At 37.2% G+C, this 19,024-nt stretch overlaps 1 protein-coding gene across 1 annotated transcript in view; it reads right to left on the bottom strand.

The window, feature by feature from the left end:
- Positions 1-8,835: 8,835 nt before the first annotated feature.
- The window catches only part of DCP1A (decapping mRNA 1A), a gene marked incomplete at its 5' end in the record, with an annotated part of 40,523 nt that continues 30,334 nt past the window's right edge, over positions 8,836-19,024 (bottom strand). Inside the window, 3 exons of the mRNA XM_080625512.1 lie at positions 8,836-13,760; positions 15,341-15,556; positions 17,456-17,521. Coding sequence (XP_080481638.1) covers positions 13,680-13,760; positions 15,341-15,556; positions 17,456-17,521 — 363 coding nt within the window. The 3' untranslated portion in view covers positions 8,836-13,679. The remainder of the gene's footprint in view (positions 13,761-15,340; positions 15,557-17,455; positions 17,522-19,024) is intronic.

Raw genomic sequence — 19,024 nt, forward strand, 5'->3', positions numbered from 1 at the left:
TGTCCAGAAGGTTGTATTGTGTAATTTAAAAGTATTAATATACTTTAAAATCTGTTTTAAGTGTAAGCTGTTACATCTAGCAAATTGCGGCAATCATCTAATTTCAGAAGACACTAGTGGTGTGTGTCATTTACATTAGAAAATCTACACTTTTGTCTTTAAGACTCTGAAGAGTTTGGGTTTCAGACTGAAAGGAAGCCACCTTTATTTAGAGAGTATCCATCCATACACACCTCACAAACTGCAACTAAAAAGTTGGATGTGAAACACTTAGCAAGGCAAGGGAACACTTTCTTCCATAAACTAACCAGTTTACTGGAAGAAATAAAAGAAGGCACCATTCCCTTAGCTTAACAGTTCCCTCTAACTCCTCCATCATTTGTCTTTTAAAAAATTCTTTAAATAAAAAAAACTCAGAAGAAAAACTAGACTGGAAATAGGCTGTATGCCAGCGAGAAGTCAAAGAAACAAGTCAAAGAACAGGAATTGACAGTAGCAAAGTGCAGTTAATTTCAGAGCACTGTATAAAGGCTAGTTGCTGCAACTGCCATTTCCTATTCTCTCATTTATATTTTACTTTAAAATAATTAGGTATGCCAACTACTTCCTTTTCTTTTGCAGAACCAGTTACCCCGATCTTTTAATTTCAGTGATACACTTTGAGGAGATACAGACAATAAAATTGGGATATGGAAGAGCTTGATGAGAATCACATAAGCCTTGGTTTAAATTTAAGAACTCTGCAGATGTGGCCTATAATACCAAGGGCTTCCAACAGCAGAGCAATGCCCCCTTGGAAATTAAATAATACTCAATAACTAGAAATTAGCTAGTAGGTGTAGGAAGCCATAACAAAGAGATCCTAGCTGAGGAAACATATGATAGAATGACACACATGATAGAAGGAATTTACCGCCTTCTTAGTAGCAGTTTCCCTACAATATTCCTGTTGAAATCCACTTCAGTTCAACAGTTTTGTCCTCCCAGGGAGATGGTACCCAAAGGAATATGTTCAGCAAGGGACTATGAAGGATCTCAAGAGTTACAAGTAGAATCTACAAGAGAATTACTAATTTAGGGCTCCTCCTTTCAGATTTTCTACTATAAAACCTACCTTAACTACTGGAGAAGTAAAAGTAAGCTTAGGCTCCCATTAAAAGATCCTCAACTGAACTTTATATGCTGTATGCTATAGACCAGCAGATATCTTGCTAGGGATCTGTCTGTGCCATAGCCTCAAATATGTCTGAAATAATTCTAATCTTGTAGAGTGAGCATTACCCACCTCTTCAAGGAAGTTACGTAACTTCCCCTCTTCTCCTTGTCCTTACTTGCATCCTTTCCACTACCATTTGGTCTTTCTCAAGGCAACACTACATTTGATTCCGTCTGCAGCCATATGGTCAGAAGGTAAGTGTAAACTGGCTTGAGCCAGAAGTACTGTTCTGGAATAAATCTCCTGATTACTGTGGTTTGCCTTGCCCTGCTGAGCAGTTTTGGAGCTTGTGAACTGGATTCCTTTTAAATAAATATGAAACAGAAGATGCAGTCTGAGAAAGCAGCTAATATGCCCCAGCCATTAATTCAGTCCAACAGGACAGACAAGAGTGAGTTTGGGGCAGAATTCAAACACACAAATGTAGTGCATATGTTGAGTCTTCAGCACAGTCTTACGGGCTCTGTAGACCTGCTATACTGGTATCTCCCATCTGCTGATGTAGGTGAAGGCACAGAACTATGTTACTAGCACAGCAGCATTTATCAGCGTGAGCTCTGCTCCATACTCACTGATTAAGAGCAGTTGTTAAAATATTGGCTGTGCTACGGAAGTGAATGGCAAGTTTTCTATCAGCTCTGCTGTTTAAACACTGTTCTTTAGACTGATGTTGACATATGGCTCAACAACCATCCCAGTGACATGAATAACCATGTCAGTTGAGCAAGGCTAGGCAGGATAACTTGGTCTATCTGTGGGTTAGAAGAAGTGCATGAAGTAAGTTCTTCAAATGAAGCTAAGCATAAGTGAAATAATGGCTATAGTGTTGACTGCAGATACATAAAGAATGTATGGCTTACACTCTTCCAGTTTCAGCTATAGGCAGTAAGTTTCCCTAAACTTCCAAAACACATTTCCATCAGGAAGAAAAAAAAAGAAGTATAAATTAGAGCTATAGGTACTTCATCTCTCTGGATGGCTTATAGTATAAACAGTAGAAAAATATAGTGGAAACAGGTATCATGAGAATAACCAAGTAATTTCTGCACCATATTTTTGCTTCTAGTAGACATACATAAGCATTGCCAGGCTGTTACTGTTTCTGTCTGCATACATCATCTGTAGTGGCAAAGTGAGGAAACAGTCAACTAAAACAGAGTTTAGTCACTCTCTGCTCCTTAGTCAATGTCCTTTGTTTTTCCTCACAGTTCTTTTAAATATAAGCCAAATAGATCATAGCCTCAGTTTTGGCTTTATTGGTCCAGACTGATTTAATTCTCTGTTTGAAGAGTAAGGCCTGTGATGAAGTCCCTGTGATTAAAGTGAATATTTGCTCTTGAATCTCCATTGTAAGGATGGCTCCCTAACACTCTCCCAAATGTACTGTATCAATAACAATTGTACCAATTGCCTTCAGGGGCTGGACATATGGTGCTTTCTTTTTTCCCTCTTGTAAGAAAATAAGGGGGATGATCTGCATAAGACCAGTATTACTGTGGCTCACAACTTACTTTGTTTCCTCCATTGTTATCTGGATGGTAGAAAGACTTTAAAATAGATTTAGCTTAGATAATGTCATTGGGAGATTACTGCCTGCAACTCACCCTCCTTTCCCTGAATCCACATGCTGCACCACCGAGTGCTTATGTACTGTATTGTGTTATTAAAACAGCAGTTCAAGCGTACACTGGATGAAATTCCACCTTGTGTCAGTGCCTCCACTTTGATCTACTGAATTGGCATGTTACTTCTGCAACTTTGACCAAGTGTGATGAACTGTAAAGCAATAGCTAAAGTCATGGTATACACTGGGTACAAGAGCCCACATTTCTTCTACATTCTTGGCACTTGCCTCTGAAACCACATAAGAAATTATTAGAACAAGGATGCAAATGTAAGGACAGGTCTTGCTTCAGGCTATACAATCACATCTCATTAGCTTCACTACTGACTACTAGACTGGACAGCTTCTTAAATACATACACAGGACAATGGCATTTTTCCATCCCCTCCTCCACACATTTCACAGACAGAGCATTATGTGCAGCAGAAGCACAGAAGCCGAGTTATGGCTGCCATTTGCCAAGACACCACAAAAATGCATTGCTGATGTAAGTACAGGCAACCCTGTTTACCCAAGCAATAGCTGCATGTGCTCTGAACTGCTGAAATTTCAGGCTCTTTTGCTTTGTCCCCAGTTTTACCTTAAAAACTGTTCTCGAAAGGAATTCCAAAATCAAACTCCAGTAAGAACACTGAATGGTTAGGTAGCTCACCATCTAAAGAATCCAAACAATGAGTAAAGAAAATGAGTGGAAGAATGGGAGGAGAACAATGGGCTGTGCATTTGCACTTTAAGCACTGTATGGATTCTAAACTGAAAGGCAATTTGCCAGTCAGCTGGCATGGATTTTAGTCCTGAACATCTCCTATAGTGTACATGGTTTCATTTCATTTGCAGGGTACCTTAAAAAAATGACAAGTTATATGGTGGAATTCCCATCATTATAGTCTGATTTATGGGAATACAGCAAATTCTCAGATTAAATCTGATGCTGCAACTTTTCCAGAGATTCACTCCATAGTGTCACACCTGGCTCAAAATAAGTTCCGTTCTTTCGTCAATGACAGCAAATGGTTTTAGTTAAGCACAAGTGCACACCCAAGTAAACACCCTATGAAAACAATATTCAGCAGACTGTGAAATAATGATCAGCTCTGGAGTTCTCACTGGAGCATAAAAACCACTTTAAACATCCTTTACTTTTTTCACAGTATCACAGTATCACAGTATGTTAGAGATTGGAAGGGACCTCAAAAGATCATCTAGTCCAATCCCCCTGCCGGAGCAGGAACACCTAGATAAGGTTACATAGGAATGTGTCCAGGCGGGTTTTGAATGTCTCCAGAGAAGGAGACTCCACAACCTCCCTGGGCAGCCTGTTCCAGTGTTCTGTCACCCTCACTGAGAAGAAGTTTCTTCTCAAGTTTAAGTGGAACCTCTTGTGTTCCAGTTTGTACCCATTACCCCTTGTCCTATCATTGTTTGCCACTGAGAAGAGCCTGGCTCCATCCTCGTGACACTCCCCCTTTATATATTTATATACACTAATAAGGTCACCCCTCAGTCTCCTCCAAACTATAGAGACCCAGCTCCCTCAGCCTTTCCTCATAAGGGAGATGCTCCTCTCCCTTAATCATCTTAGTTGCCCTGCGCTGAACTCTCTCCAGCAGTTCCCTGTCCTTCTTGAACTGAGAGGCCCAGAACTGGACACAATATTCCAGATGCGGTTTCACCAGGACAGAGTAGAGGGAAAGGAGGACCTCTCTCGACCTACTGACCACCCCCCTTCTAATACACCCCAGGATGCCATTGGCCTTCTTGGCCACAAGGGCACAGTGCTGGCTCATGGTCATCCTGCCGTCCACCAGGACCCCCAGGTCCCTCTCCCCTACACTACTCTCTAACAGGTCGTTCCCCAACCTATACTGGAACTTTCCATAGAACACCAGTTGTCTCTGCTACACAGGCTATCAACAGCTATAACCAGCAACCTGGAAAGTGTAAGGTTCTTATGCAGCACCTGACCCAGAAATATCCAGACACAGAAATCAATTCACCTTTGAAGTCCATGAGAGCAAGACATAAGTTATATAAATCCAGACTATATTCATAGTTCAACTCAACTATAACCTTCTCCTCAGATACAGCTGACAAAGTAATCTGCAAAAGGCAAAATGTTCATGGAAAGCTTCATAATGAACAGACTATTTTTGAGCTACAGGCAGCCAAACATTCAATAAAAATAATTTTAAAATCATAGTAATTTTTATACTGCCTCTAAATAAAATGTTATTTAGGAAAAAGACCGGAAACCAAACCAAAATATGCAAAGTTTCCAAAATATGATTGCAATTTTATGATACATGAATAATGTTCAAATTAAACCAAATAGGCCAAATGATGAGACAAGTTTTATACAAAGAGACATCTTTTATGTAACACATAGCTTAGAGAAAAACCAAATCATTGCATGTTTTACAGTGTTAAAAGGACTATGTAATATTACCAACACTGGGACTGGCATTGGTAATTGCTCCGCTCTTTGCTGCTATTTAGGGAAGTATATTTCTGCTAAAAATGCAACAAGATTATAATGATCTTTAAGGTCCCTTCCAACCCAAACCATTCTATGAATATTTAAATTGAAGTTTGTAATGCTAGTACAGCAGTATTTGAGGGTATTCAGATTAGTTTAACTAATTGCTAACATTACTGTTATTTACAAAATTTTTGTAAATTTACAAACTGAACTTTCACTTGCTGCAATTTCTTCATATTATCTCAACATAAATATGAAATATTTATATAGTAGAAGTTTGAGGTATTTGCCTGCATCTCTGCTTGGCCTACTGAATACATCAGTGTTCCACAGTTCTTTCATCACTTTTGCTTTCTCCATTTGATTCTTAATAATCCACTTTCCAGAATACTTACTCTTCAAACAAGCTGGGGAGTTTAATATTAGTCACTTTAGACTCTGTTTAAATGAGTATCAGTATTCAAATAACTGAATTTGGTAAAAGAATAAAGTTATAACCAATTACTTATGCTGAGAAATCTCTCAAATAGCAATGCTTCCATAGGTTGTGTACATTTAGGAAGAATGTAGGAGAGACAGCTATGACCCAATAAAGCAGGATTTGTGCTGTAATATGTATGAAAAGAAAGAAGTGGAAAGAAATTTTCTTCAGCTTGTCCTCTGCAACACAACAGGCTTTGACTATTTTTTGCCCTTTGAAAGAACAGCTGCTTTAGAAGCCCTTCAAGAAGGGAACCATTCAAGAGTGGATGAGATGGATTTATGCCAAAGCATTCCCTAATGATGCAGACCATTATGCATCACCAGCACATCCCTCCACATGTGCAAAATCACAGTGACTTCAGTTATACATGGAGCAGATTGTTCTGCTGGTCTTCAATAATAACATTATTCAGCTGCTAATAAATTTAAAGACCCACTCAACCAACCAACAAAAAAACCCAAAACAACAAAACCCTCAAATTTCTGTGCAACATAGCATCAAAAATTCCAAGAAATAATGACACGTATTGCATGGGAACAGGTACAGGTTTAGTAGTAACATCAGTCTGTCTCTTACCTAAAATGAAGCTACAGATAACTGCATCACGGGAGCAGGCTCAGCCACTAAATAGTATGCAACCTGTATTACTTGCACATATATCTCTTACATTAGCAGTTTTCTTCAGACATTCTCCCTCATATCTGGAGAATATTGATTTATATTTATTTTCAACCCCTTGTTAAAAGTACTGCATGTGTTTCTAACAAAGCCTCTGGGTTTTCTTTAAGGGCTCCTGTTGTGGCAGGATTTTCCTATTCAAGCATTGGACAGTTGAGATTTCTCCTCACAATAGGTGCCCTGTGACCTCTGTCTCAAAGATTACACCAGGAGAAGGGCTTGCTGTAAACCACAACAGATTCTGCACACATCCAAATCCTGTAGGCTTTACTTCCACCCTTGTATCTCCACTCTTGTGAGAATTGAGAAGCAGAAGCTTCCTTCATAGCTATTTTGTTACATGTGAGAACTCTGCCCTGAGAGCAGAAACTAATTTGATACTTACAAAGTAAACTAGAGAAGGCATTTAGCATTATCCATAAATCTGAAGCCTACACAAGAAAGTCAGATGGATAACCTGTCAAGCCTTTACCATCCCTCTTACGAGCCACAACAAGCCAAGCAGGATGTGCAAGCCATATGCTCTCTAAATTAGAACCACATAGAGCTTTGCATGCAGGACACAGGCTGGGAGATCTTTGCTCTGTAGATACTCCTAGAGCTTCTTGACTTATTTATGAGGAGAAAAGAAACACAACTTGTGCATTTACATCACATACCTGCATGCTTTCAAGTAAGGCCTAAGGGCAAAGGCTTTCATTTCAGCCAGCATATAAAAACCTCCTTATTCTTCTGTGGCTATATTTCCTAAGGTTTATTTTGTAAAAACGGAGCTTCTTGAATTTTAAAGAATGGATTATGGTAGAAGTATTTTTAATGGTCTATTTAAAATGAAAGATAAAGGGCAACTAGGTATGAGCAGCCTTGCTCTGTGTAGCATATTTTCAGCTGTAACATGAAGCCATGAAGTAAAGACAAAAATTAAGTACCACTATGAATCAGCCAACTCCATTATGCTGTTTCACAGCTGGAGGTTAAAAAGCCCCACAGCAGACCTGGCAAAGTATGTATTGCTACCTTAAGAATTAGAGCAAGGAAATAACACATAACCAGGCTGGTTTTGAAGACACCCTGAAATATTCTAGATTCTTTCAGGAAAGCCACATTTCAGCTTTGCGAATACCAGAAGACAACATACAGTAGTACAGGTACAAAAAACTAACTTGAATTTGTCCATGCTTCAGGAAATACCTTCAGAGGCCACACTTGTCTATAACATTCCTTTTCACATTTACTTACACTATTTTGCTATTCCTTCCCTTGTTCACTTCTAAGGGATCTTCTATTTATTGGTCCTTTCCCTTTCATTTGCTTGCAAGTGCTCTCTCAAAAAAAATGCAGTAACTGATACTCTCTCTTCACTGCCCTCTTTTCCCAATGCTTTTTGAACCTAATTAGGAGTCACACATGAAGGATTCTAAGAGGAAGTGAAAAATTGTTGCCTAACTGATGAGGATGAGCTTCACAGCTAAAAAAAAACCATACCTCAGTTACAGTTCTATCACCAAAGTTTAACTCTCCTAAATTAGCATGTCTGTTCAAAAGTAAATCCCTCAGTTTTAAAATCTGGATAAAAGAAAAAAGCTGATTCACACTTGGAATTCCACTATTGGGCACTGAAAATAACTTGCAAAATTTTTTAATATACATTATAATTTCAAATCTTTTGAATTTCAGGATAGGTTACTAGGAGAAATTTACCTCAGCCATACTAGATTGTATTTAGTGATTTGACTGCATCCTATTCATAAATGAAGAAAAGTTATATGAATGACAGGTTTCTTATCCTCTATCCTAATGTTTACCCCCCCTCCCAGTATCTTGTATACAGAGAAGTACAGTTGAATCCTTACCAGATGCATGAATCCACTGTCTTTCATTTATTTGGCCCATGAATATGAGCTACAATGTTGTTTAAAAGCAAGTTGTGTTATTTCTTTCTGCAAGCCTGCAAATAAAATTTGAGCTTTAGTGGATGAGTTTTAGGAAGCCTAATGCTTACTCCTTGATTCTATCTAGTACTGTATCACCATAATAGCAGGAATTGACTTTTATGTTCTTATGCACTCTCAGAAAACATGACTGTAGCACAGACAATAGTGAGAAAAGATCAGAAAGATTTTTGTCTGCATAAATTTTTTTGTACAGTGCCTATGTGTATCTGCAGCTACACAAAGTAATTCAGAAGTATTATTTCCACACTGAAGGGGAGCATTTCAGAGGATTAACAGTAACCAGGAATACCTGGGTCCAGAGAAGACAAAAAGGTTAATGACAACCACAACGACAAAAACACTTCAAGTATTTTTCAAACACATCTGAATTTGCAGATAGACTGTAGGCCTTAGGTTTTTCCACTTTTTCTCTATTACCTTACAGTAAATCCATGACTTTTGTACCTGTTTTGCATGGTAGTCTTCTATTAAAGGAATCTGCTTTTTTATATACTACAGGAGCCAGTTCAATATTAACCTGAGCAGCAAATATTCTTCAGTGGCCTGTCCTAACAAATGGAATGCCTTGCAATATCCGACTCTTCTGGGTAGTTAGAAAGGGAATAAGAATCTACCTAAGATTAACAGACTTTGGCATAAGGTTTTGTTTAATTTCAAGATCTGTTCCAACAGAACTTCACTACGGTTTTCCTCCTCAGCAGCTTCCCTATTTTACTTTGTGAAATTTGGATCAATCAGTTGCATGATACAAGCCAGATGTTGTAAGAGGACAACTGCAATTACCAAATCTATGATCAAAGACCAATGTCCATTGAGTACCATACACCACATCTGGATGGGTAAGAAGGAGAATCATTAAAAAAAAAAAACAAAAAAAAAACCAAAAACAAAATAAATCAAAGTGCGCAGGAAAGGCACTAAACCCAGTTGCAGCTCTACTTATGACAGTGAACTTGCAGCCATCTTTCTGAACATAAAGGAAATTGGTCTGTTTATCAAATTCAAAATGCAAGCCTAGTTACAGCAATACAGTGGATGGTCAGAAGCTGTTACAAATGACTATTTCTCAACTGTCCTTCAAGCAGGCATGCTGCATTTTCTTTAGAGAACAAATGCAATTTCATTCTGCACCCAGTATGAAGTAAGGAGTTCAAGTTTCTTTGGAAAATATTAACCCTAAATAAGATCTGAACTTACCCTTCTAGGAGACTACTAGAGGTCTAGAAATAAAAGGCAACATTGGAAGATTTTAAGAGGTGCTGAAACATTTGTTTTGAAGTTTTATTACAAAAATATATTTGCAAACGTACAAAATTTTGGATGAAAAAATGCTTGTTCTTACACATTAATGCAATAACTTAATAACTGCAAACATACATAGGTGCTATAAAATCCATACCAAAAATGTTAATGATGCAGTATCCACATTTATTGACTCAAAATCATTCTTGTTCTGGTTTTCAGAAATCTTTCCTGAAGCCCCCCTTCCCCATGATCTTCAGATTGAAGGAACACGCGAATGGGTACAACTGATGCATCCACAAAAAGTGATAAAACTCAGAAATTTACACTAAAAGCACATAATGTACATAAATCCCACAACTAACCATATGCCCATACACTGAATAAATACGCCACCAAATCAAGTTGGAAAAATTGCAGTATCTCTGAAGTGAAGATATTGCATCTTAACATTTTTGTAATGTTGCCAGAGAAAACTGAGGTGATACATATTGCACACATTCCTCCTGTTAAGATACGCTGTACAAAGCAACCCAAATACCTGCCAAAAAGGTGGCTGATTTGTTTAGAACAGATGTAAAAAAAAAACAAGTCCCAAATTAAGTTTGTTTTTAACAACATTTCAGAAATTATATCAGTGATTACACATGACATAATAGGTTTCAGAAACATACCAAAAGGAAGCAATTAGAAATGCAAGCAAAAAAAGATATATCCAGCAGTGTTTAAATATCGAGTGCTTATACACAGAATTAAACATTTTATATGAAGTTAAGATGAATCACTTAAATATTTTTATCTCTATTCAAACATTCTGCAAATCCTGTTTAATTTGGAAAGACGAAACTGCTTCTAAAGTAATGGCTATTAGGCACCTTTCATACAAACTTTGCATTATTAAATAACAGCAGATAAAGTCTAACTACAAAACTGAGAATTTTGATTTTTCCTGAACAATTCAGCAGCTGTAGGTTTTAGAAACTTGTCTTTTATTAGGTTTAAGCCTTTTTAAATTTTTGTTTCCTAGTGACAACACTAGAGACAAAACACAAGCTTAGGTAATACAATGACTTTAGGGAGTATAGTCTAAACTAATGACCTTTTAATTCTCAGAACTAATAGGTAAAATCCCATTAAGACAGCAGTTTCACCCAACCCAAACAAAAATACACCCCCAAAAAAACCAACTTGAAAATGGTCACAGTTATTTCTTGTGATGACCCACGGCAACAACTTGCTATACACTGTTATCCCTATGTGAGGATAACATGAATCAAGCACTTTCAACAAGCTGTAATTTTAGATTTATGCAAAAAGTTAAAATAATTGGGGGTAAAAAGTTAAAATAATTGGGGATAAAAAGTTAAATAACAGTCCACATTTTAAAAAATATATTAAAATTTTACAGTGTAGCTGAGCTTCTGTTTTACAATGCAACTTTTAAAGAGGTTTATCTGTTAAACCCACTGCCCTGGCACTTGCCATCAATCTCTGCAGTGTACTGGATGGCACTTCGGTTGGTTCTGGTGCCTGTTGGCTACACATTGAGAGGTTAGAACAAATGTGTGCAGGTGTTTGAGACAAACAGGTTTGCTTGTAGTAAAAATGCTTAGTGACTATGATTTCAACTGTTTCTCTTCTAATTCATTTTGAAAACTGAAGGGAAGGGAAGTAAACAATAATGTATTGCTAACAGTAGACTACAAAGTAAAGTAAGGATCAGCCAACTGCTTGTGGGGGTTGGTGGACAGCTGGAAACAAGTTAAGCATATTCAAAGTGGAGTCAAATTTCTGTAACAGCACTGCTACTCCACACAGTATTACTTCTGTCAACAGTACTTGACTGAAGAACTCAAAATACAACTCCTTCCTATCATCTATAGATCTTTGGATATGACTGCATTTAGCAAACAGTACAGATATGCACTATCAGCTTCCAGTATGTCTATTCTTACAAGCTTTTATCAATTCTTCCTCTGAAGAAACTGGAAACTGTCCATAAGAAGTGAGAGTTATGGACTTCATCTTTGCCTAAACCCAGAGAAAAAGCAACTCTTTATTTGGTTTAGGCTATCCATTTTTGTTTAGAGGAACTGCTCATTGGTGTGTCCCTTTTAGCAAAACTTTTCCTAAAAACCCCAACAAAACAAATTAAATTAGGTCTCATTCGAGTCTCACTGTTTATATGCATACACAGTATTATACCTCTAGAATTTATGCAGGAAGCTCCTATCTTCCTTACCAAGGCAGAGTTTATATTGCTGAATTGAAATGCTACCATTAAAGCCAATATAATTCTTGATGAATGTGCATGACGTTAGCATATTTCCCTGAATCTTGCACATTTTCTTAACAAAATACTACATATTTTAACTGGAAACACTGAACTCAGAGGCTGAGAATAGCTTTTCAGAAGGCAGGTAGTGCTAAACAAAATATATTTTCCACTAAAATGCTATGAAAAAACCTAAAATAGATCAAATACATAAAATTTTAAATATTTGCTGAATCTAAAGCATACAGATATGTGAACAAGTCACAATTAAAGCTCAATTACTAGCTTCCAATGAAATGACCATGCACCTTGACTATGTCAACATTAACTAATCCATGGGATATATACACACATACATGTTGTAAGGAGCCAAACAATCTTTTTCTCGATATTTCAATAGTGCTTGAGAGAGAAGAAAGCAGCAGTGCATTACAACTCACTAGAGATTATCTTTTTACTCAATAAACCAAAACTTTTCTACTTGAAAAAGCATTTTTAAAAACTACTATTGCTGAAGTCTTATTAATTACCTTTGCATGCCTTCAGAAAATAAATAGAGGCCATGAGTAAACCACCAGAGCAGCATAAGAAACTATCAGAAATTTTCTGACTTCAAGTGGGAAAGTATCCAGTTAAATTTGTATGTTAGTGAATAGGGAATTATTAAATCACATACATGAAGCAGTAACATTTTAATTAGAGAAACTTCAGACTATGAAGTCTACACTAACAATCTGGGGAGAAGGCAACAGAAGAAAAGCATGCATTTGTTCCCCATCTGCAGTTTCAATACTACAGTTCCAACACAACTGAGGAATGAAAGCCAACTATGACATGGTCCATCCCTAAGCTAAAAGGGAAACAAAGTATTTCAATTGTATCAAACACTGCTAAAGGGGAAGAGGGTTTTCCAGCAGCGCCCTCCTAACTATAAATGTGAAACAAGAGAACTTCAACACTCAACAGAACTGCTCCGTTGCTTAAAAAAAAAAAAAAAAAAAAAGATACAATCACTGAGGATTTTGCATATTTCAAATTTTGCCTTTTTAATGAAAGTGGCCTCATTCACTTGGGTACCTGTTTAATGTCAGCAATGCAGAAGCAAATAAGATTAATGGAATATTTAAAAGATAGATTTATGTGCATTAGCTAGAGACTGTCAATGTATTGAGCAAATCACATTTTTAAACTTTTCATTAAAGATTTAGCTGCAAAGGCCTGCCTTCCAGATCCATTCCTTCCCCACACCTGCCAACTTCATCCCAAGGCATTTTGCTCTGCTTTTCCTCAGTCCTTCAAACTGCAACTAGGTTCCCATAACTGAATTTTGTTCCAATGTTGTGCAGTGTACTGTACTATTTGCTGGTTTAAATAGCATTGAGTCTGTAATCCTTAGACAGTGAATACAGCGAGGAATGAAAGCCAGAGCAAACATTTGCACATTCACTTCATGCTAATGAGAGCTCAAATGCAACTTATGTCCCCTCCCTAGTTAAGAAAACAAAAAAAAAAAAAAAAAGAAAAAGGTTTGCTGGTGATGATCACAGTGAAAACCTCCATCACTTCTGAGAACATTATTTTCGTAAGTATTTAAGGAATAGTCTTTCCTAAGAGGTTCAAATTCAAGACATTGAAAAGTAAATATTCTTTTACAAAAATATTAATTTTTATACTCGAGGCATAGTAGTTTCTAAAACTGATATATTTTAAGTAGATTTAGCTTCAGTTATAGCTTAATGTTGTCCATATTCTTGGTTAGGACTTGCAAGTAGACTTCATGTATAGTGCTGAGAAAATGGGAATCATTCTGCAGGAGAAAAAAAAAACCAAACATATTAGAAACATTACTTAAAAGGTGCAAAGGGAACTAGCTGCATACTTGTACAAAAGGCAGTGCTCTTTCGACTACATAAAGATTTTGAACCATGAAGGTGGTAAGACAGCTAAAGAGATCACCAAGCACACTGGATGCTCACCCAAGCAAACCAGGGGTAACTGGGTGACTGGGAAGTGAATTAGATTAAGCTATAGACAATATGTAACAATATTTCAAATGACAAATTTACAAAACTAGTATCTAATCAGCTAGCTTGAAGATGTAATACTCTTTTCAGAAGATCTGCACAGCAAAACTGGTATCCTGCTTGGAGCACTGCACAAGCACTCCCATACTGCAGGGTACATGTATTCTGGTCTTCATTCAGCTATCTCTATATACAGATAAGACTGGAGACAAATATCCCAATTATCTCTCTAAAGTCACTAGTAATGTTCTTCAGACTACCGGGTGAGAATCAGTGTGCTGCATCTCTAATGAGAATAAGATTTCCGGCAGCTGAGCTCAGCTGCAAGACTTAGAAGTAAGCTAGCTGAAGTCTTTAAAGAGTTAAAAGCCAAACAAACAACCATAAACACCAATATATGAAAAGGTTATGCAAAAAGGAACAACACAGGTAAAGCAGACAGCCCAGCTAATGATGGGATCTGGTAGTGGCCCTTTCTGGTCCCAACAACTTCATGACTGGGAAGGTACAAACTGGAACACAAGAGGTTCCACTTAAACTTGAGAAGAAACTTCTTCTCAGTGAGGGTGACGGAACACTGGAACAGGCTGCCCAGGGGGGTTGTGGAGTCTCCTTCTCTGGAGACATTCAAAACCCGCCTGGACACATTCCTGTGTAACCTCATCTAGGTGTTCCTGCTCCGGCAGGGGGATTGGACTAGATGATCTTTTGAGGTCCCTTCCAATCTCTAGCATACTGTGATACCGTTTGTTATTTTTAGACTTGGGTTTTGGGTGTAAGCTCTAACATCAGTGTGGAGGGGGCAAGACAATCCCCAGTTAACAAAGTTAAAAGTTAAATCCCGAGTTAAAAGTTTATCATTCGTGGCAACTTCACCATGACATCACAGGTCAGAATGATCTCAATACATGGCTACTCACAACATTACAGATCTAATTCAGCTGAACTTCCGAGTCCCTAGAAACAGAACTAGACCTCTGCAATTTCCATTTCAAGGACACATACTTTAGGTAAAGATCAGGAACAGATCTAGGGAACTGGAAGCAGGAAAGCCTTCCTTGGGAAAGCAAGAAACACTTACAAAGACAATAAAACCAACCCAACTCCATACCAGGGCTTCTGCTAGTGCAACTTTCTCCTCACTTGTACAGCCCTTTCCTATTAAGTTTTACATCTTACCACCAAAACGAGCAAGCTGTGCTATACTATGTGTACAGTGTGGAATAATATACCCCTTTCAACAGTAAGGAAGAACTGTGATGTTTCAGGGCAAAATGAGTTATTTGGGGTACAGAATTTCTCAGGACTGGCTACTGCACTCAGAACCCCATCCCTAGGAAATTGAGCTCTTTAAAGACAGGACCTTTATTAGATGTATCAGTGCTTCTTGAAGCTGAGACCTACTGAGAACAGTAGGAGGTATAGCCTGAATGTCTGTTGTTCCAAGTGTTAAAGGCGAAGAACTGGCTTTATTCTCCACTTCAGTAGGTTTTGTAACCGATTGCTGAAAAACACTAGGAGACAAGAGGATTGAAGGCGTTACTGTAGTTGTGGCTGTAACAAACTGTGGAGGTGCAACCTGCAAAAGAACAGAAAGTTAATAAGCACTGTGTCCAGTATGAATGAATGCAGTTATAAAGGGCAGAGAGACAAGCATACAGGTAACAAATTGTAGCCACTATTTTTTAAGTCAGATACTGCTGAATAGCTGCTTTTCATGAAGAAATAGCTACCTATGAAGATCACTATTACTAGTAATTCTCATTTTAAAAGCTGAAAAAGGTAACAAGTCTTTGATATTCTTGTCTCCAGACTCCTTCCTCCTTATGTTGAAACATGAACACACTGAATAAAAGATGAGCTTTTCACCTTGGTAATAAAAGGAGCCTGTGGTTGTTTTGCAGGTTATTATTTCCTTAGGAGTTTATACAAAGTCCAGTCCCGCTTCCCATACGTCCATAAACTTATAAATGGAAGTAAAGTATCTCAAAGATACTTAAAATGACTGATGAAGTCATTTGGAGTACACCAAAACATTCTCATTCTAAGTACATTTTCCCATGTGGGGAGAGGGAACATCATATTCTGAGGACCATCTTCCCTCCTCATTCTTCCACAGGTTTGTGTGCATTTCATTACAGACATCCACACAATGCCCTTACCACATCTCCTTTTAAGCATAAATTGCAAATGTATGAGAAATACTACATTTGCATAAAGTGGACATGAATAAACAGTACCTTTGAGCAACTCTGACATTTCCTAATAACTGCAATTATTATTCACTTAAAAGAAATTAAGACTGAATGTGATACATAGATATTTAATACAGAAAAGTTTCCCTTGCGAAATCAAAAAGCTTCTGAATTAAAAAGTGCAAAGTCATCTAAAGTTAATGTGTATATAACAGCAACAACAGCAGAACTACCAAATTGATTTTGTTACAGTCAAAACTGTGGAGACTTACAGCATGGGATTTCAGCTGAAGACAACACATTTATAACCACAAATGCAGTTTACCATACAACATACACATTTCTTGAAATTCCGAAATTCACATAAAATGCTTTTATTTAGGTAATTATTTACTGTGTCACAAACAGACTGTATAGCTTGTCTTAGAGCAGGCTGGTAGCTACAACAGCATTTTACGTTAAGCAGGACCATTTTTACTGCCTTCAGAATCAGATCTGGGCATGCCACTAGAACTGGTTTTATGCAGTGCACGTTGGACAAGAATGAGGCAATTTAACAGATTTGAAAATGGAGGGGATGGATAAAGAAAAAGCAGAATTAAGTTACAGATGGTATCCTGAAAAGAATACATAACTAAAAAGTGATTAAAAATTTTTGAAGACTTGACTATTACCAGTTATTTTTGAACTGTTATTCAAAGGCAATTCTAATAATGCTAAATCTGTATTTGGATCACTAAAACTAGCTATTAGAAAATTTTGCACTTAGAAATTGTTATTTTTGTGTTGGTTTTTTTTTTTTTTTTCCTTGTTATCTTTTTCATAAAATACAAGCTTTCTCAGGAAAACTGAGAGACACAGCAAGGCAGGGATTGCATGTTATGCCTCTGGGGTGCTGAAGATTGGGCTAATGCTAATAAACCCTCCTGCATTAGTACTGCTTGCTTATAAGATAATAAAACCAGTTCAGATGGTGCAAGCTAACCTTACCTGAGCCTTGCAAACTCAATGCAAGACTCAGATAAAAAATGTATTGTAATTTCTACATTAGCACCAACAATAAGAGGCTTTTGTACAATAAAAAGTGTACTCATTCACAGAAGGCTACAGAAACTCTCACTTGCTTCAGGATGGCAGCTTGATGCTTCATAACAGCACTTCAAAAATGATCAGAGGCTAACGACTACTTAAGATACCAACTGCTTACCACAGTTTCACACCTCCCTCCTCTTTTTTATTTAAGAAACCCAATAAACAATTAGCAGAAGTATTTATTCACTTACTTGACTTGTTTTAGACAAAGTCTTCGGCTGTGGAAATACTTCTGATTCCTTGCTTTGTTGTACAGGCTAAGATGAAAAGAAAGCATAATCGACAGTTTAGCATCCACAGCTCAATTTCCAGGGGTGGTTTCTCTACTTTTATGAAAGCACAAAAATGCATATTTCAGACAGCAGATATAATCTGTTCCATTTTGTAGAACTGATATAATTAATGGGAAGTTGGAAAAAGATGAAAATATTTGAATTTATATTTCATACTTTCAGTATTACAGCAAACCTGTAAAGCCGTAACAAAATGCTTCTGAAGAAACACCACTACAGTTAAAAAAATAATCTAAACATTAAAACACTGAAACTAGGAACAAAACAGATGCTAAAAAAGTGAAGAGTTGAGAACCCTGTAACCAGTTTGGTAAATTGCCAGGAAGGTTAAGTTCAGTATAGTTTTTCTATGAGTTTAATCACCTCTGCAAAAGATTAGATGCTGCTTTCTGCTAGATTTTTGCTAAAAGTATTCATAGCTTTGCAAACAGCATCCAGGTATTTCATTAGTCAGATTTCAATACTATAATATAATAAAATTCAAATATTACAGAATATCAGAAAACACAATAGAAGTCATGTAGATCAGATACTTTTAATTTCTATGGCATTCTTCAAAGGACTTGTTATAGCCATACGGAATACCTCTTGGCAACACAGAACTGGAAAAACCCCTTTGCAACAGACAGTTCTTAGCTTACTTGAACTACAATGAAAAACACTCAGGGAATTGATAGGCCTTGATGACAAAAATAAAGTTAGCTTCTTGAAGTGTTAACAAGCACAAGATCAAATTCTTTAAGTCTTAAGAATTAAAAGTTAAGAAATCTTGCTAGTTTGAGAGTATATTTGGACTATGGAGAATTTTGTCTAATGAAAATATGTGCCTACAGTGGACAGGGTGGAAGAAAACAAGGGTTAGCTTATGAAGCACTAATTTCAAGGCTATCCAGCAGATGTTGAATAAATCACAGTCAAGGGCAGTTATGGATAAAAGCATCCTGTTCTTCTAAATGCTCAAAGATGTTACAACCTTCAGCAAATCTGTACCAAGGTTTAGTATTACACTAAAGAAAAATACTGCTCAGAACATACAGTTCTTCAATATTAGATCAAGAGAACTGCTCAGTTTGTACTTCTGCAATTTGTATTCCCTCGACAAAAATCAATCAGTTCAGACATCTCAAAAAGGTGATCTCTAGTAAAATAATCCTGGCACCTACCAGTAACAGCCATTTTGAAAAATGTCAGGAACAGCAGTAGATTAGAAATAAGGTAACTAGAAAGCACAATAAACACACACCCATTTCTTATACATTAGGACAGTGATAACTCCCTCTTTTCTGAGGGCAGAAAAGCACCCATTTTAAATACAGGGTATTCTAAAATAATGCTTAGTACAAGTTACAGGCTGAAGAACTGAGCTTTTAATTGGCTCTCTGTTATGAGGAAGTCATCACCATATTAATAGCAAACGGCAGCAGCTGACCCAGACATGGCTACCAAAGATCTTGTTAAAACCAAAAC

Source organism: Psittacula echo, assembly GCF_963264785.1.
Source record: "Psittacula echo genome assembly, chromosome: 9".
Taxonomy (NCBI): domain Eukaryota; kingdom Metazoa; phylum Chordata; class Aves; order Psittaciformes; family Psittacidae; genus Psittacula; species Psittacula echo.